Source organism: Scyliorhinus canicula, chromosome 11 (genome assembly GCF_902713615.1).
Source record: "Scyliorhinus canicula chromosome 11, sScyCan1.1, whole genome shotgun sequence".
In the NCBI taxonomy this organism is placed as follows: Eukaryota; Metazoa; Chordata; class Chondrichthyes; order Carcharhiniformes; family Scyliorhinidae; genus Scyliorhinus; species Scyliorhinus canicula.
Window position 1 is genome coordinate 41,391,003 of NC_052156.1, and position 27,605 is coordinate 41,418,607.

Sequence of the window (27,605 nt, forward strand, 5' to 3'; positions counted from 1 at the left end):
TTTTGACTTGGGTCACTGTCTGTGTGGAGTCTGCACATCCTCCCCGTGACTGCGTGGGTTTCCTCCGGGTACTCCGGTTTCCTCCCACAGTCCAAAGATGTGCAGGTTGGGTGGATTGGCCATGAAAAATTGTCCAAAATTCTTTGATTAACCTAGGACAAAAGTTCGGCGCAACATCGTGGGCCAAAGGGCCTGTTCTGTGCTGTATTTCTCTATTGTGGACGTTGTGTTGTCCTTTTATGTATTTTCTTTTTCTTTTCTTTTCATGTACTAACTGATCTGTTTGAGCTGCTTGCAGAAAAATATTTTTCACTGTACCTCTGTGCACGCGACAATAAACAAATCCAATCTAATCCTTCGACATCCGGGAGCAGCAGCCGCTCCAGTAAAGCGTTCTTTGGTAGCTTGGGGAACTCTTTCCAGACCACCCGCGCAAAATCCCTTACCCATAAGGAAGCTCCACTCTCCTTCAGTTCCTCCATACTAGCAAACCTCTATTGAGGTATAAAACCCTCACCCTCAGCAGCCCCACTTCTCTCCACTTCCTGTACATAACGTCTGTTCCCCCCCCCTCCCCCAAACTCAAATCTGTGGGTTTCGCTCAACGGTGTTAACACCGACATCCCCTCTATCCTAAAATGCCTCCTCAGCTGTTGCACACCTTAACTGTGGTTTGCACCACTGGACTCTCCTTGGCGCCAGTGGCAATACCATGGTCACCACAGCCCTCATCCTAACCAATTTTGCCCTTCTCCTTCCCAACACCGCCCATAATCCTCCCCATGCTCTCCTGTGGGTCAGATTCGTACAATAACAGGTCGTCCACATATAGCGACACCCAATGCTCCCTACCCCTCGCCACTCTGCCAACCCCTGAGGGCCATTGCCAAGGGCTCTATTGCTAGCGTGAACAGTAGCAGTGAAAGCGAGCACCCCACCTTGTTCCCCTGTGTAACCCAAAACTTTGTGAGCTCATATTGTTGGTCTGTATGCTCGCCACCAATGCCACATATAACAAGTGCTCCCATACCACAAACTTCGGGCCAATCCCAAACCTTCCCAGGACCTCGAACAAGTATCGCCTACTCCACCTGGTCAAATGCCTTCTCTGCATCCATGGACACCACTAACTCTGATACCCATCCTCTTGACGGAGTCATAATCATTTAACAACTGCCTTATATTACTAGAGAGTTGCCTGTCCTTTACGAAAACTGTTTGGTCATCCGCAATCACCCCCAGAAAACAATCTTCCATCCTCCTCACCACCAGCTTACCCAGCACTTTTCCATCTGTATTTAACTGTGATATGGACCTGAACGACCCACATTCCAATGGGTCTGTCCCCTTCTTTGGTATTAATGTGATCATTGCCTGCGTCATCATCTCTGGCAGCTATCCTTCTCCGGCACCTCGTTAAACACCCCCAGCAGATGCGGTGCCAGTTCCGTCGCAATATTGTCCAATACCTCCCTCAGCCCCAAGGGCTCCTCTAGTGACTGCCTCTTCTCTTCCTCCAGCTGCAGGAACTCCAGTCTATCCAAAAACCGCCCCTTGTCCCCTTCTTCACCTCCCGGGTTCACCCTGTACAGTTCCTTATAGTATTCCCTAAACATCTAATTTATCTTCCCTGGCTCCGACACCACCTCCCCTGTCTCTGTCCATATCTTAAAATTTCCATGACGTTGCCTGCCTACGCAACAGGTGTGCCAACATTCGACTTGCTATCTCCCCGTACTCTACATCGTCCCAATTCGGTGCTTATACGTTCACCACCACCGCGTCCCTTCCAATACCCCGCTCACCATCACATATCTCCCACCCAGGTCCCTCACTTCCTTCAAACTCACAAACCCCGTCCATCTTCTTGCTGATCAAGATGGCCAGCCCCCGCAACTCGGAGTCAAACCCCGAGAGGAGTACCTGATCTACCCATCCCTTTCTCAGCCTGACCTGGTCCCTCACATGGAGGTGTGTCTCCTGCAGAAAGACCACCCTCGCCTTCAAACTCCTGAGTTTGACAAAGACCCGAGATCTCTTCACCAGTCCATTGAGCTCTCGCACGTTCCATGTTATCGGCCGTACCAGGGCTTACACCTCCATTTCCCTTTACTGTCTACCATCCTTCCCTTTTGGCTATGCCCCTTCTAATTTTACCCTGTACTGGGCCCATCCAAGATGGCTCCTTCTCCGCCCCTGACCACGCTTCTTCTCCAACCCTGCCACATCGCATCTCCATCCCTTCCCCCTCGGCCATTTCTCGCGGCCATCTCCCCCACCTCACTTCCGTTCACCAGGATTACCTGCCAGCATGGCAGCTCCTGCCCAAAGGCTCCTCCTTCTGACTCTTCCCCCCCACCCTCTCCTCTTTGTTCTGTGTAGAAGACTCGCCGTGGACCTCCCCTCCCCCACCCAAACAAAGACACAACTCAAACCATGGGCACGTCCTCCTAAAAAAGAAAAAGTACTGCCACAGGCGGGGGGGGGGGGGGGGGGGGGGGGGGGGGGGGGGGGGGGGGGATGCTATCCTCTTACAAAGTTTTCACCCCTGCTACACATTGTCCACCCAACGAGAAAAGAAAACTCCCCCACCCTTCTTCCCCCACTCTACCCGTTTCTTCCATTCTTCAAAGTGCCGACACCTCTGTCTACCAATAAAGTTTGCTTCTCCCCCAGTTTGTGCTCTTTAATTCATTCACCATGTCTGGGGTCTCAAAGGAGTATACCCGGCCTTCATAAGTCACCCACAGTTTTGTCGCGTACAGCACCCTGAACCTGATCTGCCGTCGTTACAACGCCACCTTGGCCCTGTTAAATCCAGCATGCCATTTTACCAGTTCAGCTCCAATATCCTGGTATATTCGGACGTCGTTCTCCCCCCATTCACAGTTCCGTTTCTCCCTGGCCCACTGCAGGATCTTCTCTTTTTCCACGAACTTGTGGAGTCTCACGATCACCGCCCAAGGTGGCTCCCCTGCTCTTGACTTCTGCCTTGGAGACCTGTGCGGTCTATCCACCTCTGGGGTTTGTGCAGTACTCCCTCCGCCACAAGCCCTGCCAACATCGTTGAGATGTACCTGCATCTCTTTCCTTTGTTGGCGGAACTCTTCCTTGATGAAAGCCATCAACTGTTCCACCTGGGGCTTTCCTTCCTGCACTGGCCCTTCCTCCTCCACAAACTTTCTAGTAACTGCTGTGCCACAGATCTCTTCCAACTCTTTGGCCAGGTCTTTCACCTTCTTCTGCCGGGTTTGGTAACCAGCAGACATGCCACAATTGCGGGGACCTTCTCCTCCAACCTTCACCTACACTTTCCATCGAAGTTTCTCCCGTTTTTGGGTAAAAAAAGCTCTTTTATATGCCCTCGAGCAGAAGCTGCCCTGTGTGCGCCCACTCACACCATGGCCATCACCGGAAGTCATCCATCAGGGTCCTCTAATGGCTCAATAATAAATGCATCCCACGTTCTCATCAGCTGTGAGCTTCAAGTTCTGTTCTGTGCTGAGTTAAGTGGTTCCAATCAGGTCAGCAGTGGTAGCTATGTAGCTTCTGGGGTACTGGGTTGAGGAGAGGCCATCGAAGTCTTCACTCCAGATTGCTTTCCAGTGGTTTCCATGTTTGGCCAAGATCATCTGTAATATTGCCAGCAATTGAAAAACCTACCCATCTTAAAAATCTACTGAAATTAATAAATTTGAAAAGCTTTCCCGTAGAAATAGTTGTGGGGAGATAATTGTGAAGTTGAGCCGATTCAGTGGAAAGATACTGGCTGAGTAGCCAGCAGACACATTTTAAACTTGAGCAGTATTAAACATCCCTATCTTAGTGATATCAAACCACATATTTCAAAATTAATTTGTTAACTGCATACTTTAAACATTAATCTATTTTAGTGCATATTCAGTATAAGTATCTACAAAATTATAGGCAGTTATAAACAAGCGACAAACTCACTGTAATATATGCCACATGATAGAAACACAATCACAAAATATCTTGCGATTACCAAAACGTTTTTCAGCCAAAGGAAGAAATGAGTTTTCGATCATGAAATTTTGAAGAATAGACTAATATCTTGAAATTCGCTAGGTTGATTCTGGAGTTGAGAGGATTGGTTTATGAGGAGCGACTAAGTCAACTGGAATTATACTCATTGGAATGTAGAAGAACGAAGGGGTATCTTATAGAAACATACAAACATTATGAAGGGAATAGATAGGATAGAAGCAGGGAGGTTGTTTCCACTGGTGGGTGAAACTAGAACTAGGGGGCATAGCCCTTTCGACATTGCAGTCTTCCTTAGTACTGCAGTGGAGAGTCAACTTTGATTTTCTGCTCAATTCCTAGAGTGGGAGTTGAACTCACAATCTGCTGATCCAGAAACAAGAATACTACCAACTGAGCCATGGCTGGAACCTAGACTTGGAAACAGATAGGGCTTTTACTTTTGTTCCCAAACTGCCTTATTAAAACTTATAATTAATCATGTATGGATATTACTCTGCACCTATAATTTCACAACAGCATGACCCATTCGAGAAATTTGTACTTTTGTAATGGTGGAAAGAGTACTAAACTACAGATTAATTTAAAAACTAAATGATTCTCTGGTCTCGTCCATGACATGACCCGTTGCAAGCGAGAACGGAAAATTTGTCATTCCAGCCAAAGCTTTCAGCGGCACCGGAAAGTCTAGTCACAAACAAAGACAGGGAATTTGGGCCAAAGAATGTGTCATTCCACACGTATTTTATTTATTGTTTGTTCACTAACCTGTGACTCGGCAAATGCCAGTTTATCCAATCCATTTGTGTATCTTTTTTTAGCTTTGATCACTGTGTCACGCTTCTGTGTTAAAAGCTGACGGAAAGCAGCAATAAGCTCCAGGTAGGATGTAGGAGTGACATAATTATGGCGATTTAGCTCCTGGAGAAACCTAAAACAAATAAATATTATGAAACCACATTGGCATCAAATTCTTGAAAGAAAATTCACCAGATGATGGGCTGCATTTTATGAGATAGAGGTCCCGACCCAAGCCCACCCGGCTAAGTTAGGTGGGAGTCCGCCCACGATATTGCCCACAGCAATTTAATGCTGGGAGCAGCAAGACAAGACATCTGCCTCAGTCTCTGAGAAGGGCCAGCCGATCAGATGGCCGGAATCTCTCTAATCCCAGCCAGTGGCAAGGTATGTCTTCGGTATTGCTGGGTCCAGGCTGGCAAGTCCTGAAAAGGGTATGAGAGAGATGGGGGTTGGATTTAAGAGATTGAGGGGTGAGGGGGAGAGAAGAGAATCTTTCCTGGGGCTGTCTCCAATGGGCTTGGGATCCTGCAAAGGCGATTCATCATCTGAGACGTGGGGTGGGGGACACTTTTATGAGCCGCTGACCTTCAAACCTGTCGGCAGGGGAGCTTAAAATCCAGCCCATAATGTGGACTAAGCAAGGAGTTGCCTGGATCTTCTAGAGAATCTCAAAACTGTGGTCCAAGATATGCAGAGTGTTATTTGCATAAGAACCTCGGTATATTGTGAATCCAACTGTGACAATTGAGTCTGTTCTCAGTTACTACATTTTTAAAGCGCCCTTTCCCATTACAGGAAAACAGGATTGCAATATTTTAAACCAAGCTTCATAGCACACTGGAGTTATACTCAAGCCAAAGTGGCCACATCAAGGGAGCTACATTCTGCTGTATTCCAAACTCAGATTAGGTTTGGCATTACAATTTGAGCTTGATCAACACAAAAGCCTGCTTTAATTGCCAAGCCTGGAGAGAGCAGCTTAAATAGTTTGTGCCTGAACAAATAGCATAAAACAACTGTATAATGTTCCAAATTTTACATACAAATTTCCATCTTGCATTTATATCCTCTTGGAATACATTATTGACCACCCACAACTGTTTTGTAACATGCCAAAGTTACAACCTGTTAAGTCTTATTCGCAGTCACAATGGAAGGAAAATAGTGGGCGGGATTCTCCGTTGGCTGACACCAAAATCGGGAAACGTGATTGAGCGGAGAATCTATTCTGATGCCGAAATCACGGCATGTGCCGATTTGACGCCAAATCACATTCTCCGTCACCTCGACAGTGGCATCAATGCAGTCCGGAACGCACGTACAGTAAACACTGCTAGCATATTAGCGAGCACAACCCGGTATTCTCCGGGGCCTCCGCAATTCTCCTCCTCTGATGGGCCAAGTTTCTGACGGCGCGATTCGCTTGTGCTTTTAAAAATCGTGAAACCGGCATCATGGCTGATGAGGGAGGGAGAGGAGGTAGGACATAGAGGCGCAACCGTGGGCTGCCGGGCCAGACATTACTAGGCTGGCTGGCGGGGGGTGGTGCCCTGCCAGGGCCGGGGAGATGGGGGTATGTGGCAGGGAACGGGGTAACCCCCCATGGACTCGGGAGGTTTCCAGTCACGGACCGCAATTGCCGCAGCCTGCAAGGCAGCAATCATGGCCTTGGCCTGTGGTTCTGCAGAGTGACACTGGCCATATGGGTGCACTAACCCTCCCACCTCTGCGCCCCACACACCGCTATACCCCCCCCCCCCCCCCCCCCCCCCCCCCCCCCGACCCTCCCATAACTCAGGGGATGGAAGTCTCACCTTGCCGCAAGTAACACTGCTCCCATCATTAAATTACAGGGGCCATGGTGCCCTTTGCACTGGAGTCTGTGAAGTTATCGGTGCCATAATACTGGCTATTTTAAAAAGACTGGTGGGCAATTTGAATAGAGGCTTCAACTAGTCTTACTGCACGATTTACCGGCCTCATCACACCTGACTTGGTGATGCAACAAAGCGTTGAATCTTGGGAAAATCTTCTTGTGAGATTTGCAACGCTCGAGACATCTCACGAGATTAATCGGAATCTCGCAAGATGACGAGATTCAGATATATATATTTCAATGAGCCATTAGGCTAATTTAAATATGTCTGCACCAGATTTTCCCGGCACCGATTACTAACGACCTCTCCAGCGAGGCCTTGGCCAGGCGTTAATACTGGTCCACATTTAACAGCATCTGGCAGGGGGTTTCCCAGGCCATTGGAGATCCCTGGGTGGTCGGGGACAGAGCTGGGTGGCACTCTGGCACTCCCTCTTACACTGCCAAGGTGCCTGGACGGCACTGCCAGGCAGGGAGGAGGCACTTCCAGGGTGCCCAGGCACTAAGGTGGCACTGCCAAGGGTCCAGGTCTGAGGAGAGCCTGTCCATGACAGGGGGATGAAGGGGTTATAAGGAGTGGGGATGGAAGGGCGAGTATGAAGGAGCCTCATAAAGGTAGGGGAGGTTAAGAGTGGGGGTCCTGAAAGGGAGGCAGACCTGGCAGGGGAGAGAGGTGGTAGGGAAGAGAGGTGGTAGGGGAGAGAGGTGGTAGGGGAGAGAGGTGGTAGGGGAGAGAGGTGGTAGGGGAGAGAGGTGGTAGGGGAGAGTGGTGGTGGTGGTGGCGGCGGCGGCGGGTGGCGGCGGTGGCGGCGGTGACGGCGGTGGTGGGTGACGGGTGACGACTTAGAGATCAGGGCTCCCTTTCAAAATGCGGCCTGATCTTGGAGTAACCTGTCTCACTGGCGAGTTCAGCTCCCCAGTGTTGAAAAAAATTTCTAAGGGTGTAATCGTACGCCCTTATCACGTCCAACTCAGTGGCACGACTAGGCCATTAAATCTCACGTGAAGCCTCTTATGGGATTTACAACGCTCGGGACGCCTCGTGGGATCTAACAACATGAAAATGAAATGAAAATCACTTATTGTCACGAGTAGGCTTCAATGAAGTTACTGTGAACATCTTGTGAGACATTGCAATCTGGATCTCGCGTTCACTGGGCGGGATCCAGATTTGCAAATTTAAATGAGCAGTTAGCTTTTTTGCAGTTTAATTTAGCAGTTAGCATATTTATGTGAGCAGCTAGCTTCACCTAAATATGGCTATGCTGGAGTCTCCCAGTGCCCGGGATCGAACACCCTCCCCTGGGAGACCTCGCAGTGGTGCAGTGTAACACTGGTTTCCACAAATGTGCACCAGGTGTAATGGTACTTGCGGGGCTCTCCAGGGTCATTAGAGGTGACAGGGTGGTACCCTGGCAACCCCGGACACCTTGATACTGCCAGCTTGGCAGTGCTGCCGAGGTGGCCAGTTGCCACTGCCCGGGTGCCCATGCTGAGTTGGACCCGGGGTATGCTGCCCTTATGAAGGGGGGGCCTCAAGGACCCTCAATTGGTAAGTTGGGGTTGTCCAGAGGCTGCAGTGGGTCAGCGGGTGGGAGATGGGTGAGGGTGGGGGAGTGGGGTGAGGGTGGGCAGGCTGAGAGATCACAGAAAATACACCCCGATCTCTTCCTGCCGTGAGGAGCTGAGCTCGTCAGTGCAGGAAATGAATGTAAGTGCGGCCTCTGTGGATCTTTCCTCGTTAAGGCCCGAAAAAGAAAGAGTCTTGTTTAATTGGGGAGCTGTTCTCAGTGCTGCAGGCACTGAGAAATACCCCAAAATGATTTTTTCCCCATTAAAACGCGCCCAAGATGTGGGCTTGACCGATGAGAAACTCTCCAAGGCCCCAAAAAATGACGAAGTGTGGTTGAATACAGTATGGATCTCGCCCAAAAAGCCGGCGAGAAATACCCTACCAAACGCTTCCAAAATTGAACTTTGGGCTGGATTCTTCTACCCTGCCGCAAGATCGCCACGGGCGAGACGGGACAATGGAAAAGTCCATTGACCTCGGGCAGAAATCTCCGGTCGCCGGGCGGACTCAGCCGGTGAATCCCGCCCATAGAAATTGTTTGGTTGAATCCTGCCCTTAGACTTCCTACAATCAGCACATCCCCTCAAATGGTTGTATGTCGACATCTGGGCTACATTTATGTAAAAAACTGCATTGGTTAAATCAATAGCTGGAGATAAGTCTTTCTGTCATGATTCACTGTGTGTTACGCTTCAATTCCCATCTGGCCAGTTAAAATCTACCCAATTTGTCTCTGGAAACCGAAAGTTTTCAACTCACTTGAATTCATCGTGTATTTGCTTTTCTAATATGCAGCTTCTGAAGGCATGATGAATTTTGTGAACATATTCCAAGTAAATAGAATATAAAAAATGTAACTAATATTGCAAACTCACTTTGTTGATAAGTCAATAACAGATGTGTGGAAGAATTTACAAATAGGAACAACTTCATTACGTTCAAAATCTGTCAATTCCAGGGTTTCAAGAAAGGTGTTTGCAACTCGTTCAAGTGCATCTTCAGGCCATGGCTGTCAAAGGAAATAAAATATTTTAGCAAATAATTTTTTAGTCATTACCAGGAAATGAATTCAGTGACAATAGGAGCTGCATAAAATTACTGGATTTTGAAGTGTAATGAGAGATCATCATTTAATATTTACATTTTTGGCCTCAGGCTCCTGATATACCTCCAAAGCCTACGGGTTCTTGGGGACATAACTGTGTTGCAATATTGGATAACTCCATCCCATTAACTTTAAAATATGTTGTCCTCGAATTTGTATTTTTGTGTTTTTGTAATACTTAACTGGTTTATATTAAGTTTTATGCCAAACCATCACGACACCCAAAATAATTTGCACCGCTTCTGGGATAATTCCAGCAAACCTTCAGCCACATATCACATAATTTGTGAGTTTCCTGCATTCCTAACACCCTTACATTACAATTACACCTCACTCACACATACCTTCAAATCATACCACGCATACACATCTCTCATCCAAACATACTGCCAGTCAATGACATTCCGCCCTCTAACGTGCAGGTGAAGATGGTACAAAACAGACGTGAAAGCCAGAGAAATGAGGCAGACCAAGATGGCTACATCCCTGTATTATCCTGGAGATGATCTACTGGATCATTGGCAGCGATGCAATGGAGCCCAAGACACTCAATGCAGCAGAGGTCATCCTGAATGGCAGTAAGTTTCTGCAACTTATTTATTCATGCCACACCTCATCCTCAAAGGTGCCATGAAATAGAAACTGCTGATGGAGTGAACACAGACATCCTGATTTCCTCACCAAACTCCTTTCCCTATCCTCTCCCTCTCCATGTGCTTTTGTGCTATCAGATAGCTAGGAGCTCAGTTTTAGCCGAAGTAAGTGCAAGGTCCATAAGCGGGAAATAGCTTTGAAGCTAGTGTTATGTGGCTCTAGTAAAGCACCCCTGACTTCATATAGTGGGATGGCGTAGGAGGTCATGAACTTTGTGTGTGACATGGTTATCCCTGGTCTCCAACATGAGGAGCAAGCTATCAGTCTGCATTGAGGCAGAGATTCCATTGCTTGGATCTCTCTGGGAGCAATGGTGGGGTGGGGAGCATTCTCTGCAGTTTATGCCTGAGAGAGTCTGTATTGTAGGATGAAAATGGTGGGTACTGCAGACTGTTGAAGAGTGGAATTCTCTGCCTCTCTGTGATAATCAGAAATCGACCCCCAACCCCATCCCTGAACACAATTATGTCAAAAGCTGCAACTTGCTGAGTCCCAGAACAGGCCCCACCTTGCTTGTAGTTTTTCCAATTGCTCACCACAAGATGACGCCGTGGCGTGGCAACTCTCTGCGAGCTCTCTCACATGGATCATCTTCTTACATCTCCTATACCTTGTGGTGCCCTATTACATATTTTCTTTTCATATACTGAATGATCTGTTTGAGCTGCACGCAGAAAAATGATTTTCACTGTACCTCGGTACACGTGACAATAAACAAATCCAATCCAGGAAGGCACTCGCTACATATTTCTGAGCCAGTTTCTGTATTTATGTGTTGCATCAGCATGCTGACACCTGTGACATCACAATCTCGCTCTTGAAACTTATTTGGGTGCAAGCAGAGGTATGTCAGCATACAGCTGCAAAAAATAGCACCACGCAAATTAATTTTGGACTCTAGGAATTTTTGTTAGCTGTTTCAGCACGGCAATTGGGCTTGCTTCTTATGAGAACTCACCAATCTTAATGCAGTCATGTTATTGAGTATTTATTAAATATAATAGTACAGAACATTGTCTTCAGTAAAATAATCTCTTTCATTCATAATAAAACTTTCATGACAACAGTAGATAACTACTCCAGTTAACATCTTCAATTCATCCCTGTATAATAATTATTCACAGAGACAGTAATCTGAATACTTCATATGCAAATGACTGTGCTCTATGAAATGAAATTAAATGAAAATTGCTTATTGTCACGAGTAGGCTTCAAATGAAGTTACTGTGAAAAGCCCCTAGTCGCCACATTCCGGCGCCTGTTCGGGGAGGCTGTTACGGGGAGGCCCACAAGGAAGGCATCCAGTCTATGGCAAACAAATTCTCATGTGCTGTTAAAAACTTTGGTCTGCAATCAGTCTCCAAGACCAAGGTTATGTTTCAACCAGCATCAGGTACAGATGAATATACGAAGAAGGAGAAGGAGTAGGCCATTTAGACCCTCAGCCTGCTCTGCCATTTAATAAGATCATGGCTGATCAAATAGTAACCTCAAATCTGCATCCTGTCTACCCCCTCAGGTAAACACTATAAAGTTCCAAACATAGCCAGTCTCAAGGCTGGCGAAAAATTCTCATAATTCTCTTGGATGCCACCACTGATAAAGATATTCATGCACACATGCAGAACACAGCATGGCATTAAACTAAAGACTAAAGACAAAAGCTATTGAGGTTCTTGTCACCCTGCTATATGGCACAGAGTCCTGGGTGTGCAGTAGGTGTTGCATAAAAGCACGGTGGGGCAGCACGGGAGCATAGTGGTTAGCATAATTGCTTCACAGCTCCAGGGTATGAGGTTCGATTCCCGGCTTGGGTCACTGTCTGTGCGGAGTCTGCATGTTCTCCCTGTGCGTGCATGGGTTTCCTCCGGGTGCTCCGGTTTCCTCCCACTGTCCAAAGGTGTGCAGGTTAGGTGGACTGGCCATGCTAAATTGCCCTTCGTGTCCAAAATTGCCCTTAGTGTCAGGTGGGGTTACTGGGTTATGTGGATAGGGTGGATGTGTGGGCTTGGGTAGGATGCTCTTTCCAAGAGCCGGTGCAGACTCGATGGGCCGAATGGCCTCCTTCTGCACTGTAAATTCTATGATTCTAAAAAAGCTCTGGAATGCTGCCACCAAAGACAGCGGAAGTCCAGCATGAGAACTGATAGCAGGACACAATCACAAACAATGAGGTGCTCCATTGTGCTGAGATCAACAGCATGGAGAAAAGCCTCTAGAAAATTCAACTTAGACGGGCAGACCGTCCTCCCACATGAATAGTTACAAAAGCAGAAATAGATCATCACAGGGGGCTATCTCATGGCAAACTGTATCAAGGTGGTCAGTACAAACGATACAAGGACATCTAAAGGAGAACCTTACAAACCTCTACATTGTAGACCAGCTCAATTGGAAAAACACTACAGGTAACTAACTGGTCCACAAGGAGGCCAGCATTGAAATTTGATTCAGTAGACTGGAATTCCTACCAGCCCGCCGCCATGTGTTTTTCGGCGGTGGAAGTGGCCCACCAGCGGTATCTACTGGTCAGCACCCATCGTCGCCAGGAAGCCCATGCACCGGTGTGGGACCGGAATTTCCTGCTGGCGTGAACAGCCAGTAAATCCCGCCCAGTACGTTTGGAGGAACATCTGTGCCAAACTCACAACATACTCAGAGGAAGGCCAGAGGTGGTGGAATTGCAGAAATTCCGCGAAGCACTCACAATAACGTGTAGTGTTCGGTGACATCTATGCCAATTCTACAGCAGACGCTTCAACCACAAAGAGATCCATAGAAAACAGTGAAATCATTTACGGCTTGTACAGACTCAAAATTGAGAAGTCTATCACGTTGAATAATTATTCACATTTATTACTTTAAAACAGATTCTTGTTTAAGTATGAAGATTCTGATGACCTGCTTTTCAGTGTTATTTTGACGTGACTTAGCTGAGTTTTTCCAAAACATGGTTAAAATCATTATACTTGGCCAAGATTGTACGTGTAAAATGAAAAGGAATTAGAGCAGTTATGAAAAAATTTTCAGCCAAATATTTCCTCATTCAGCTGCATTAGCCTCTGACCACATATATTCCCTCTGACTATGCTAATATTGTCTACTATTAAATACAAGATCTCATATTAACATAATAGGTTCATGCAAAGACCTTCCAGCTGACCTCCAGAACCAGAGTGCAAGGGTAGTAATGTTAGGATTACTACCAGTCAAGACTAGGTCACTGCAGAGAAACAATTAAATAACTGAATTTGCCATATGCCTTTAGGATCTTTGCAAAAATAAGTTTCACCTCATTGACAATTGACAGGAAATCATGGGTTCGGGCTAGTTCCTTCAGGGATACCCTTCATATAAACTTCTTGAGTGCATAAAAGTTTATATAGGATTTCAAAATAACTTGTGGGAAGTATTTATTGAAAGACAAGTTTACTGACTGAGATGGTCACTGTGTATTCTTGTGGCACAGACACATTTGTTGCAGTGGTAGCACAAGGAATTAATCTAAAAGGCTCCAAGAGAGCCATAAAGAATACAGTAGGTCAAAGAAGTGGTGGGGTTGCTTTTACCAATGGAACAGCTTAATGGTGTTAGAGTTGTGATTTTGATTTAGCTGAGGCTATCTGGGTTCAAGTGGACCAGATTTGTGACTGGGGAGGGGGGGGTTATTATTACCTAACAAATTCCCATAAAACAGTTCCCGAAGGCATGTCTTTGTGGTCCAAAAGGATGACACTGGGTTTCCCTACTGCCATCATCAGAACCATCAAACTACATATGCTAGTATTGATTGCCTATTTTGTTATTTAAAAGGGATTGGAGGGATTTTCCAGATTTTGTTTCCTCTAAATGCATGGGTTTTATCTTTTTTCTTGACTCTCCCAGTAGATTATACGACTTTTGGGAGAAGTGGGAAAGGTAGATAGTGATGCACAAAACATTGCAGTTGTGTGGTTCTCAGTAGATGGACCAAATTTTTACAGTTCATTGTAATCTTTATTAATAATAATTTTTATTAGTGTCACAGGTAGGCTTCCATTAACACTGCAAAAAGGTAACTATGGAAATGCCCTAGTCACCACACTACAGTGCCTGTTCGCGTACACTGAGGGAGAATTCAGAATGTCTAATTCACAACAGTGCTAACAACTCTGCTACCATGATTATTGTTATGGTTGCATGTTTCCTTATTATTATAATAGCCTTGAATTATAGAATGAATAAGCAAAGGAGGTCACTTGGCCCATCATGCCTGTGACAATTCTTTGAAAGAGCGAGTCAATTAGTTTCACTTCCTGTTCTTTATCCAGAGCCTTGTAATTTTTCCCCTCCAAGTATATATTCAATTTTCTTTTGAATAATATTGTTGAATCTTCTTCCATTGCCTTTGAATGGAGTTCATTCCAGATCACAGCAACTTAATGTGTAGAAAAAACATCCTTATGTCACTTCTGATTGTTTTGACAATCTGATTATGCCCCTTCTCTCACATCCCTGGTGCAATTCTAGTAAATCTCTGCTATATCCTCTCTACTCGAAAGTAGATTCACATGGATATCAAACATTGGAAATCTTTAACATACCTGGAACCAATCAATAGTGCAACAGTTGATGAGCGAAGGGAACTGTCTCAGACGATTTCGGAAAGCATCTCCAATGGGGCTGAAAGCCACCACAACATGTAAATTCTCTCTGCAGCGACTCACAAAGAAAGCAAAGAGGGCTAAAGGACTGAAGTCTGCATTTTTGTTTCCTGCTTGAGCTGCTATGCGGACACCCTATGCAATTAAAACAGAATGTATTACCAAATACTGTTAACATTTACTCCCCCAGTCATCAAGTATTGCATCTTTCTTATTTAAACACATTGTCCTTGCAATTCATTGGACCACAATCTTAATGGTTGTTTCAGCATTGCACGCTGAGATTGATTCATTTATGGATCTAACAGCCCACTTTATTTTGAATGAGGATGGCAGTTCTGCATTTTAGATCAACCAAAGGATATAGAAAAGAGCAAACTGAGAATGGTTTGTCAAGTCAAACAATTTGAAATCTTCACAGATAGGAAGGAAGATTTTGTGGCATTTGCTTTGTTTGTTCATGCTAATGAGGTCCACTCCCAATAAACCCACAAATCCAAGAAGTATCAATGTTGGAGGCCACTGGGGGTGGTAACTTCTTTGAATTGGCAGAAAGTAGCAAACTACAGGCCAGTTAGCTTAACATCTGTCACTGGGAAATAGTGAGAATTTATTATTAAGGAGGTTATAGCAGGGTACTTAGAAAATCTAAATACAATCAGGCAGAGACAACATGGTTTTGTGAATGGGAAATCGAATTTGACTAATGTATTGGTGTTCTTTGAGGAAGTAACAAGCAATGTAAATAAAAAGGAAACCCGTGGAAATGCTGAACTGAGATTTCCAAAAAGCATTTGAGAAAGTGCTGCACAAAATAAGAGCTCATGGTGTAGGGAGTAACATATTAACATTCTGGAGGATTGGTTAGCTAACAGAAAAAGAGGATAGGCATTAATGGGACATTGTTAAGTTGGTAAGATGTGACAATTGGGGTGCCCCCAGTTTTGGGGGCCTCAACTATTTACAATTTATACCCATAATTTGGATGAAGGGATTGAATGTATGGTTGCTAAATTTGTGATGATACAAAGATAACTGGAAAGTAAGTTGTTGTGAAGTGGACATAAAGGGCAGGATTCTCCATCCCCACGCCGGGTTGGAGAATCGGCGGTGGGGGTGGGGCGGGGGGGGGGGGGGGGGGGGATTCACGTGACGCCGGTCTGCTCCTAGGGGCCTGTTGACGCCGTCGTAAAACACGGCGTCAACACTTAGCCTCAGGATCAGAGAATCCTGCCCAAGGATCCTGGGGTATTGGGGTACAGATAGGGTAGGTGAGCGGACAGAAAATAGGCAGATGGAGTATAACGTGAGAACATGTGAATTTGTTCACTTCAACAGAAAGAATAGAAACACAGTATATTATTTAAATGGAGAGCGATTGCAGAAGTCTGAGTTGAGAGGGATCTAGGTATCCTGGTACATGAATCACGAAAAGTTAGTGTGAGATACAGCAAGTGATTTGAAAGGCTAATTGAATGTTGCCATTTATTGCAAGGAAAACAGAATAGAAAACGTCTGCCTGTGCAGAGTCTGCACATCCTCCCCGTGTGTGCGTGGGTTTCCTCCGGGTGCTCCGGTTTCCACCCACAGTCCAAAGATGTGCGGGTTAGGTGGATTGGCCATGATAAATTGCCCTTGGTGTCCAAAATTGCCCTTAGTGTTGGGTGGGTTTACTGGGTAATGGGGATAGGGTGGAGGTGTTGACCTTGGATAGGGGGTAGGGTGCTCTTTTCAAGAGCCGGTGCAGACTCGATGGGCCGAATGGCCTCCTTCTGCACTGTAAATTCTATGTAAAACATAGATCCCTGAAAGTTGCCACCCAGGTTGATAGGGTTGTGAAGAAGGCCTATGGTGTTAGGTAGATTGGCCATGCTAAATTGCCCGTAGTGTCCTAAAAGTAAGGTTAAGGGGGGGTTGTTGGGTTACGGGTATAGGGTGGATATGTGGGTTTGAGTAGGGTGATCATTGCTCGGCACAACATCGAGGGCCGAAGGGCCTGTTCTGTGCTGTACTGTTCTATCTATCTATCTATCTAAATGCTTTGCTACAGTTATACAAAAAATTGGTGAGACCACACCTGGAGTACTGTGTACAGTTTTGGTCTCCTTATTTTGAAAATATATAAATGCATGAAAATCAGTTTAGAGAAAGTTCACTTGACTGACACCTGGGATAGGGTGCTATGTTATGAGGAAAGATTGACAAATATGGGCCTGTATCCATTGGAGTTTACAAGAGTGAGAGGTGATCTTATTGGGGATGACAAGGCAATGCTGAACAGATGTTTCCCCATGTGGGAGAGGCTAGTTTAAAAAGGAGTCTCCCATTCAAGACTGAGATAAGGACAATTTTTTTCCTCTCAAAAAGGTTGTTAGTCTTTGGAATTTTCTTCCCCAGGAAGCAGTGGAGGCAGGGTTATTGAATATTTTAAAGGCAGAGATATATAGATTATTGACTAACAAGGGAATCAAAGAATATCGGGGGTGAGTTGGAATGTGGAGCTAAGACCACAATCAGACCAGCCATGATCTTATTGAATGGCGGAGCAAGCTTGAGGGGCCGAACGGCCTACTCCTGCTCCTGATTTGTATGTTTGTATACTCTCATGTATTATGCCTGATTTAAAGGTCAGCTTTCTAAGAAAAACAAGGCATACTGCTTTTTAAAAAATTACAGCATTCTTAAAATTGGAATATGGTTTGTTGATGGAATTTTAAAAATAAATTTAGAGTACCCAATTCTTTTTTCTCCAATTAAGGGGCAATTTAGCATGGCCAATTGACCTACCCTGCCCATCTTTTGGGTTGTGTGGATGAGACCCACGTAGGCAAAGGGAGAATGAGCAAACTCCACACAGACAGTGACCCGGGGCTGGGACCGAACCCGCATCCTTGGCGCCGTGAGACAGCAGTGCTAACCACTGCGCCACCGTGCTGCCTCCATTGTTGATGGAGTTGATGCAATTACAACCATGCCTGCTCAATGTGAAGGACCTCATGGAATCATAGAATTAATAATAATCATAATCACAGTAGAGAATTCAATCAGTGATACATGTACTGCTTCTTTGAAATAACAATATAATTAGTTGCACTCCCCTGTTCATTTTCCACATAACATCCTTCAATGAACAGTTCTGGAAATTATTTTTTTGTTAAAATCTGAATTTATTTTGGGCTGGGTTCCTGAATCAATTCAAACAAGAATTTCCACCTTTTAAAACTGGGGACTAGATTCTCCGGTCCCCCAGCCACGTTATTCTCGGGGCGCGCCGTTCACTGGCCGCAGAATTCTCTACTCCCGCCATTTGTCAATGTGATTTCCCATAAAAACCACCCCAAGCTGCCAGGAAACCCAGCGGCGGGGGTGCACTTCCGGCAGGAACAGAGAATCCCGACGGTCAGAAAATTCTGGCCCCAGGAAATTATCATCCAATCTGTGGTACAACTGCAATATTATGCATTTTCGTGCAAGTACAATTTATGTACAGCTATGCATTAAACCAGATGTCATCCATCACAAATCTTAAGTCCAATTGTAAGCATTTTAAAATTTCACCATGTATCGTTGCACAATTTGAATAACAGAGGTTTCACACCTCCATGATCTCCTGTTTTTCATCAGCTGCAAAAAGGTTTGGTACTTCTCCAGTATTGAGCAAACTGTCCACATCCTCCAGGAATGCCTCCTCTTTAATTTGTGTGTCTGTAATCAGGAACACAGTTGGCTGACCTCTCATTCCTGCACTGCGAAGCAAATGCTGTCAAAAAAAACCAAAACAGTTGCATTGAAAGCAATTCTCAGTGATAAAATTGAGTAAATTTATCCATGTAAATTAGCAGTGATTCGAAACAGATTGAAAATAAATGTACCTTTAAATCCTCTCTCCATTCATTTGTTCCATAGCTCTTGGAGATTTCGGGCTGAAAGATAAGCATTTTAGCCATTGATGTGGCCAAACGAGTCATGGACTGACGGCCACTTCCCCCGACTCCTACCAGAAGGGCATTACCTCTTGCCTGTTTCAGTATTCGACTGATCCGGGACAAATGTTCCAACACATACCTAGCAAAAAATGTAAATTTGACTTTTCTCGCCTGTATCATAGTATCATAGAATCTATGGCACGGAGACAGGCCCTTCGGCCCAAACTGATCCATGCCAACCCCATTTGCCTGCATTTGGCCCATATTGCGCTAAACCTTTCCTATCCATGTATCTGTCCAAATGCCTTTTAAATGTTGTCAGTGTCCCTGCCTCAACCACTTCCTCCAGCAGCTCATTCCACTACGTACCACCCTCTGTGTAAATTGCTCATCATCTTCCCATTGATCCCAACCACTCTTAACTTAAACCGGAGTCCTCTAGTTCTCGATCCCCAATCCTGGGAAAAAGCCTGTTGTTAAACCTATTTTAAAAACAAATGGCACTTTGAGGATACTTCAATAATTCAAACTTAAACCTATGCTGGTAAAACAATTTGTCAGAAAAACTTAAAATATATCCAAAAGGATTTTCTGGACCTGAGCAGAGAGAATAGCAGCACACAGCAGAGGTTAAAATAGTGGTGAAAAAAAGAGCGAGGGACATACTGGCAGAGAAAAAATTAAAAAGTGGAGAAACAGCGCAGACCTGATCGATGTATTTCCATAAACACAAGGAATAATGACAGAGGACAGCAGGTTGGTGAGTATTGATGGAACCATCAACTCACCAGACACGTGTTTCCGATGTGAATCTAGGCTTTAATCGACTTACTTCAGAGCCAGCCTGTTACCTGTCGATGAACACGTAGTGAACTCAGGCTGACTCTGGACAAGGGTATTTATACAGCTGCACTAGGGGGAGGAATCGTGGGCGGAGCCAAGGGTGGAGCCCAGTACAAGTTCCTGAGTGCTCCCAGCGCTACTCCCCCTAGTGGTAGGATAGCGCTACTGCGCTTACAAAGACAGTGTGAATTAACATATATACATCTATATTACATTCACCACAAGTATTAATTTAAACCACTACCCTTCTTTTAAAAGAAACTGAAGAACAGGAACAAAAAAAAATCTGTATTAAGTTTATAGTTTAGGTAGTTAAACTAATTCAGAAAATTGCTGTTGGGGTAAGTATAACAGAAGGTTGTATTAAGAGTATTGACACAAAGCAAATCTAGAGGCATTGATTAAAATTAATAATTTACACAAGGTATTTACCAATATTGAGAGAGGAAAACAGATTTTTTTCTTATATCATGGATGGGCAGCTGAGATCTGTTGCTTGCAATTCATGCACCATGTGATAACTTCAGTTCACACTGTGTCTTGGGGGAACCATATGTGTAAAAAGTGTCTTCAACTGCTTGAGCTTAAGCTCAGAATTCCATAGTTTGAGAAGTAGTGGAGCATCAGGAAGAATAGGAGTTTCCTGGGTCATACATTCCAGGAAGTGGGCACTCCACAGGCAGAGAAAGTTCAGGATAACCGAGATGGCCATCTGGAAGAGCAGGAAGAGGCAGGAGGTACAGGAGTCCTCAGGGTTTGTGCCATACTCAAACTGATACTTAGCTTTGGAGGAGTTTGGAGTGATGACATCTTGAAGGAATGCAGTACAGACTATGCCACTAATGGGCAAGGGACTGCACAGGAATAAAAATTAATATTGTAGTAATGCAGTCTTTATAGGAGAGTCTGTTGTTAGGTTGGACAGACAGGCATTTTTCTAACTGTCATTGTGAGTTCCACGTGATGTCTGCACATTCTCCTTGTGTCTGCGTGGGTTTCCTCCGGTTGCTCCGATTTCCTCCCACAAGTCCCGAAAGACGTGCTATTTGGTGAATTGGACATTATGAATTCTCCCGAACAGGTGCCGGAATGTGGCGACTGGGGGCTTTTCACAGTAACTTCATTGCAGTGTTAATGTAAGCCTACGTGTGACAATAAAGATTATTATTAAAGATTACTATTATGTGTTGCCTCCCTATTTCCAGGATAAGGACATCACAAAAAGGATGCAGAATATTCTACAAGGGAAGGGAATGAGCCAGAAGTTCTGGTACACCTAGGTACCTATGACATAGAGAGAACAGGCATAGAAGTCATACAGTTGGATTTTTATGAGTTAGGAAGAAAATTAAAATGTAAGAATTCAATGGTGGTAATATCTGGGTTTGTCCTTAAGCCACGCACTAACCAGAGTAGACATAGGAATATAAGGGGATTAATGTGTGGCTTGAGACATGGTGCAGGAATGAAAATGATTTAGTGGCAATAACAGAAATGTGGCTTAAATGTAGTGATGATTGGGCACTTAATATTCACGGATACAAAGTGTTCAAAAAAGCTAGAGAAGAAAACTAAAGTGGAGTGACAGTACTGATAAAGGAAACTATTGTAGTGTTGGATAGGGAATTGGCCTTGAAGGGGCAAAGACAAAATCCAATTGGTTCACATTGAGAAAGAAAAAGGATACAAACAGTTTACTGAGGGTATTCTAAAGGGGCGCGATTCTCCGACCCCCCACGCCGGGTGGGAGAATCGCGGGAGTGCCGGGCGATTCACCCCACGCCGCCCTGGCACCCGCACGCAACTCTACCACCACCCCCCCCCCCCCCCCCCCCCCCCCCCAAAATGGCGTGTCGCATTTTACGACAGGCCACTCGGAGAATCGGTGCTCGCCGTTCCTAACGGTCGACTGGTGATTCTCTGGCCCGGATGGGCCAGCGGCCTGCCTAATCCGACTGGTTCACGCCGGCGCCAACCACACCTGGTCACTGCCGGCGTGAACAGCGCGCGACCACTGTGTATGGGGTCTGTGGGGGAGGGAGGATCGAGCACCAGGAGGGTGCTCAGGAGGGCTCTAAAAGACGCACTCTTTTCCCTCAACCGCCCCGCAAGACCAATGCTCCATTCTTGCGGGGCGCCCGCGGCGAGGACAGCAACCGCGCATGCGCGGGTTGGCGCCGGCCAACCTGCACATGCACGGGTGACGTCATTTAGGCGCTGCCGCTCCTAGCCCCCTGGGGGTGGGAGAATAGGGGGCAAGGAGCGGCATCCGACGCTGGAGTGAAACACTCCGGTTTTCACTCCGGCGTCGGCACTTTGTCTATCTTTGGGAGAATTGTGCCCAAGGTTTCCAAATAGAGAGAGGGAGTTAAGAGTGAATATTCTGCAAAATCAGAGATATGCAAAATCTCTAGAGTAGTGATGATGGAGTACTTTAATTACCTAAATATTGATTTTTAAATTTGATTAACTTCCCATCCCTAGTTCCCCTTCAGAAGGTGGTGGTGAGCTGCTTTCTTGAACCGCTGCAGTCTCTGAGGTGCGGGTAGAGTTTGGCAGATTAGGATAATACTTAAATATTGGGTAAGGAAGGGGAGAAATTTTAAAATATATTGAAGAGAACTGCCTTGATCAGCATGTTCTCAGTCTAACTAGCAAGGAAGCATTGCTGGGTTTGGAGATACGAGTGAATGAGGGTGGCCAAGTGTCTGTGGGTAAGAATGATCAAAAGGTTTAGATTAATAATGGAGAAAAGAAGAATCTAAAGTAGAAGTTCTGAATTGGAAAAGGGCTAACATCAAAAGGATGAAAAGATCTATTGGATAAAGTGGAACCAGGATTGACAGGAAAAACTGCAATGGAACAATGCGTGACCTTTAAGGGGAAGATGCTTCGGGCACAGGCCTGAACAATTCCATTCCAACAATTACATTTCAACAAGGGTAAAAGATGAGGGAATCAAAGCTAGGACCCTTGAATAGAAAGAGAATATAATGAAATTAGAAAAGAGGGTACAAAATTCATGGGCGGGATTTTCCGACCTGGATCGCCGAGGGGCAGCGTGAATCCTGCCCTTGCCGGTTGCCGAATTCTCCGGCGTTTTGGCAGGAGCGGGAATCGCACCGCGCTGGTCGGCGGCCGCTGATAGCGGCCCCCGGCGATTCTCCAGCCCGCGATGGGATGAGCGGTTCAGGCCGGTCCCGCTGGCGTAAATTAGACCAGGTACTTACCGGTGGGAGCTGGCTCTGCGGGTGGCCTCCGGGGAGTGCGGGGGGATCTGGCACCGGGGCCCTCCGATCTGCAGGTGGGCCTGTGCCGTGGGGGCACTCTTTCTTTCCCTCCGCACCACCAGCATACGCTGGCGCTGCCGCACATGCACAAATTCGCGCCAGCCGTCGGATGCCCTTCGGCGCCGGTTGGCATGGCATCAAGCCCTTTGATGCTGGCTGGCACGGCGCCAACCCCACCGGCGCGGCCTCGCCCCTGAAGGTGCGGAGAATTCCGCACATTCTGGGCAGCCCGACGCCCGAGTGGTTCACGCCACTCCTCGGCACCGGGACTGCCCACCCCGCCGGGTAGGGGAGAATCGCACCCCATATTAGTGACATCTTGAAGCGAGAACTCTTCCAAATATATCAAGCTGAGAGGTGGAGTGAATATGAAAATAAGACTGGCAAATAGTGAATTTGGGAAAAGCAAGACAGTTAACCCAAAATGAAACCCAAAAACTATCTACTGCCATGTAAACAGTAAGCAGATAATAAGAAGTTAGGAGAGGTTTATTAGAGATAAAGAGGATGACATACAGTTAGAGGGTCATGGAAGGCCAGAATGCTTAATATACACTTTGTATCAATGTTTACCATGGAATTGGAGATGGTACTGGACAGGCTGGCTATGCTTAAGAGTGAATGGGTCAGCTGGTAGGAATAGCCTGCATCCTAGGGTTACTAAAAGAAGTCCATTCTTCCATTCTTCCCGAGAAATTGGGGATGGGGCGGTATGGTGCCAGAGGATTTGAAAGTGGAAAATGTGACAGCCGTTCAAGAAAGGGTAGATGGACATACCTACTAACTATATAAGTACATAGGGCTTAGGAGTAGGCCATTCGGAATTTGAGCCTGCTCTGCCATTCAATAAGGTCATGGATGATCTGGTTTAGGACGTCCGGTGGCATCCATGGTGTGCATGGTCACACATTTGGCAGCTCCCGCTCAAGGCTGTTTTTTTAGACCTATTCCCCATTTGTAGGGTGGATGTTTTGTAGAAAAATGGTGTAGGGCTGACTGGAGAAAAACTCAACTCCACTGGTGGGCTGGTAGATGGATCCATGGACCAGAAGTGGGTCGGGATGAAGGGAGCAGTTGGAGCAAGAGAATCTTCATGCTCCACAGGTCAGGATGACGGAGGGTAAAGGTTCTGCCCCGACTGCCCAGTGAAGCAATAGTGCTAATAACTGTGCTGTTGTGTCACCTCTTTACCTTCTCTACCAGATGTAAATCTTTTTTATCCACCCGATAGCCCAAGTAGGTAACTTAATTTGCTTGAAAAACACATTTTTCACTCTCTAGGTGTACCTCAGCAATAAAGAATCTCCGCAAGACCTCTTCTAGGTTCGCAATGTGCTCTTGTTTTGAAGTCCCTATGACCAGAACGTCATCTAAGTACACCACCAATTTGTTGCCCATCCCTAATTGGCTGAAGAAGGTGATGATGGTAGCCAAGATTGGTCACCTACTGTGCTGCTGCCTTCGTGCACCTTGTTTGTTCCTGACCCAGCATGGAAATCCCAAATTGATTTTCAATGAGCTGACAATGAATTTGTTAGCATTAATTAGCCTCATTCTCAAATCTGGTGGGTTTTCAGGACTTATCTTTTCCTATTCTTACGAATCTTGCCAACAGAGCATTGTGCCTGACTGCCTCTATTTCTGCACTCAGTATATGAAAAACCTGCCCAAGTGTTTCTCCATAGAAGGGTGGCAAAAATCAAGTAGCAACTTGTCTCAGCATGCAAAAAAGCAGACATTATGCTCTAAATGAGGGAAAGTATTGTAAAAATTACCTAAATATAACCAGATTCATCTGTGTTTTATGTGTTTGATTATACTCCTCTAGGCAAAGCAGCACCACCTCATTAAATTCTTTAACTGAGGGAACCTCTGCATATAATCGTTCATCTCCTTCCAAATCAGGATTCATGTAGTCACCAAACAACAGGCTCCTCAAATCCTCTTCAGTGACCTACAGTAAAATGAATTGTCGAATTATCACATAAAATTCAGAAACATTGCAAAGAACAATACAAATAACTCAGAGAATTTTGAGGTTTATGCCTTGAGATATTGTATGATGAATATTGTAAAAATGACAGGAATGCGAAATCCTCTCTGCAAAGAGTTGGTCCACGTAAGCTTCCTTCAAGAAATCACACTTCACAATGAGGTAGCTGTATGCACTACAATCTACCTGGTCGCACATAACACCAATATTTTTTACTGCATTGATAAATAATTAAAATACTGTTAGTGATTCAGAAGATCTTGTCTCTTTCAAAGAGCTTTTCGCTAATCCAACTACCTTGCTCTTTAACCCATTGCACTGAAATTTGTTCTTTTTCAAATATCTATTTTATTCATGTTTGAAGTTATTATTGAATCTGCTTTCACCACTTTTCAGCCAGTCAATTCCAGATCATAAAACTCGCTACAGCTTACAAAGACATGCAAATTCACAGGTGGAACCAAATATCTGTAAGACTTGTGTCTCTGAGGTTGTCTGTAATTTTTGTATTTGAAAATTGCTGGTTAAAGGTGGATGAGGAACACCAGCATTGCCATCGCCTGCACTGATGACAACTTCAGGTTCCAGAAGAAAAACTGAGACTGGGAAACGCTGGCCAGGGTTCACTGAGCCTCCGCGCTGCAGGGGCGGAGAATGGGCGTCAGACCCGCGATTGGGTCCTACGCCGCTCCCGCGATTCTCGGGGGGCCGGAGAAATTGCTGCCAATCGGACACACGGTCAACGCGGCGCCGGTCAGGGGCCATTGAAAGAGGCCCCCATGGCGATTCTCCGCCGACAACTGGCCGAGTTCCCGCCAGTGTGGTTCACTCATGGTTCCACCCAGCGGGAGCTCGGAGTGGCGGCTGTGGACCCGGGCAGGCGTGATCTCGGGGGGGCCTATATTGTCGGGGCCGGCCCAAAGTGTGGGTCCGCCATGTTGCCCGAGGCCGCCTGCGCATGCGCGGACCCGCGGCCGGAAGTGCAGGGCCCGTGTCGGCAGCCAGAAAAGAGAGGGGCACTCCAGGGCCCTGCTCGGTCCCTGCAAAATGAAGAATCACTCTGGACTTTCTCCAGAGTGATTCACGCCCGTTTTCTCGTGGGTGTGGGGACATAGCCCCATTATCAGAGAATCTGCCCGCTGTCTTTGGTGTGTGGTACAGCTGTGATAACGTGATGCTGTGAAACTAAAGTTATCATTCTCTAGCATGTATTAAAATAATAGCAAGTCCACGTGCGACAACTTTTGCACCATAAATTATTGAGGAAACTTATTTTTCAAGTAGCTAAATAGCTGCTTTTGTCAGTTAGACTAATTTGAAATGAAAAATGAAAATCGCTTATTGTCACGAGTAGGCTTCAATGAAGTTACTGCGAAAAGCCCCTAGTCGCCACATTCCGGCGCCTGTCCGGGGAGGCTGGTACGGGAATCGAACCGTGCTGCTGGCCTGCTTGGTCTGCTGTAAAAGCCAGCGATTTAGCCGAGTGAGCTAAACCAGCCCCTTGTGGAGTTACGTGAATATGCTCCTCTTCAGGCACACTTGCGATTTCGCAGACAGGCCTACATTCTTTGATAATTAAAATTTAAAAACATTTATGTCAACTGCTATCTTTAACAATCATTTGCATGGTACCGCAGTCACCCCATAAAGACCACAGTGCAGAAGCAAGTCATTGAGGTTCATCATGTTTTTATAACAGCAATTCAAAACTAATCTGACTACACAACCCTCTTCTATCATCCCTGATACAAATCTTTACCCAATAGTCCTTTCAGTGAAGCGGTATATTCTGCCTTTACCACTCTAATGCATCCTATGTGTAATGATATGCACTAACAGTGGAAATAACAAGTATATATAGCCTCCGACCACTAGGTGTCATGCAAGAGGAACAGGACACTGGAACCGGCCAAAAACAGTCTTAATCAGAGCTACAGGAGCTGGACTTCCGGTGGTGGCCATGGTGTAAAACCCTCCTAACTTTTTTTTTGAACACTAAGGGCAATTAATCATGGCTAATCCACCTAACCTGCACGATTTGGACTGTGGGAGAAAACCTGAGCACTGGTCAGTACTGAGCCGTGATCAGCCATCTGGTAGTATGGACAGTGTCCGCCCTTCCCCACCGCTCCGCATCACTGGCAACCTCGGTGCGAACTGGAAAATCTTTAAACAAAGATTTCAACTGTACCTCGAAGTTACAGACCTGGAAGCTGCTTCAGACGCCAGGAAGATTGCTCTCTTCCTTTCCACGGCCGGGGACCACGCCATCCGTATCTTCAACTCCCTCACATTCGCTGAAGGTGAGGACAAGTCCAAGTTCATGACAGTCCTGCTCAAATTCGACAGTCACTGTGACATCGAGGTAAATGAAAGTTTTGAGCACTACATCTTTCAACAGCATCTGCAGGGTAAGGATGAACCTTTTCAATCTTTCCTCACCCACCTTCGCATCCTCGCGCAGTCCTGCAATTACGGCTCCACCTCCGATTCGATGATCCGTGACCAGATCGTTTTCGGTGTGGAATCAGACCCCCTACACCAGCAGCTCCTCAAAGTTAAACAGCTCACCCTTGCTATAGCCATCGAGACCTGCGTTCTGCATGAACACACCACTAACCGATACTCGCACATTCAAGCGGCTGAAACGGCGCAGCAAGGCCCCCATGAGGCAGAGCAGGTGCAAGCCATTAAACATCTCCAGGGACTGAGCCTGGATGAGGGCGGCCATTTTGCGCGCTTTTCATGGGCTCCTGCGCATGCGCGCACCGACCGAGGGGACGGCGAGGCCGAAGACCGCACTGCGCAGGCGCGCACTACGTACGACCGCACCGCGCATCTGCACCATTATTCTGTGGAACACCTCCGATGCTGAGATGATGCCAAATGGCATCCG

General features: G+C 46.0%; 1 protein-coding gene across 1 annotated transcript in view; it reads right to left on the reverse strand.

Annotated features, from left to right (window-relative positions):
- Positions 1–27,605, reverse strand: part of dnah12 (dynein, axonemal, heavy chain 12) — a 385,091-nt gene that overhangs the window by 117,782 nt on the left and 239,704 nt on the right. The window contains exons 42-47 of the mRNA XM_038812830.1: positions 24,492–24,670; positions 18,530–18,722; positions 18,256–18,417; positions 14,598–14,792; positions 9,131–9,264; positions 4,774–4,936 (exon numbers count right to left, since the gene is read on the reverse strand). Of these exons, the coding sequence (XP_038668758.1) occupies positions 4,774–4,936; positions 9,131–9,264; positions 14,598–14,792; positions 18,256–18,417; positions 18,530–18,722; positions 24,492–24,670 (1,026 nt within the window). The remainder of the gene's footprint in view (positions 1–4,773; positions 4,937–9,130; positions 9,265–14,597; positions 14,793–18,255; positions 18,418–18,529; positions 18,723–24,491; positions 24,671–27,605) is intronic.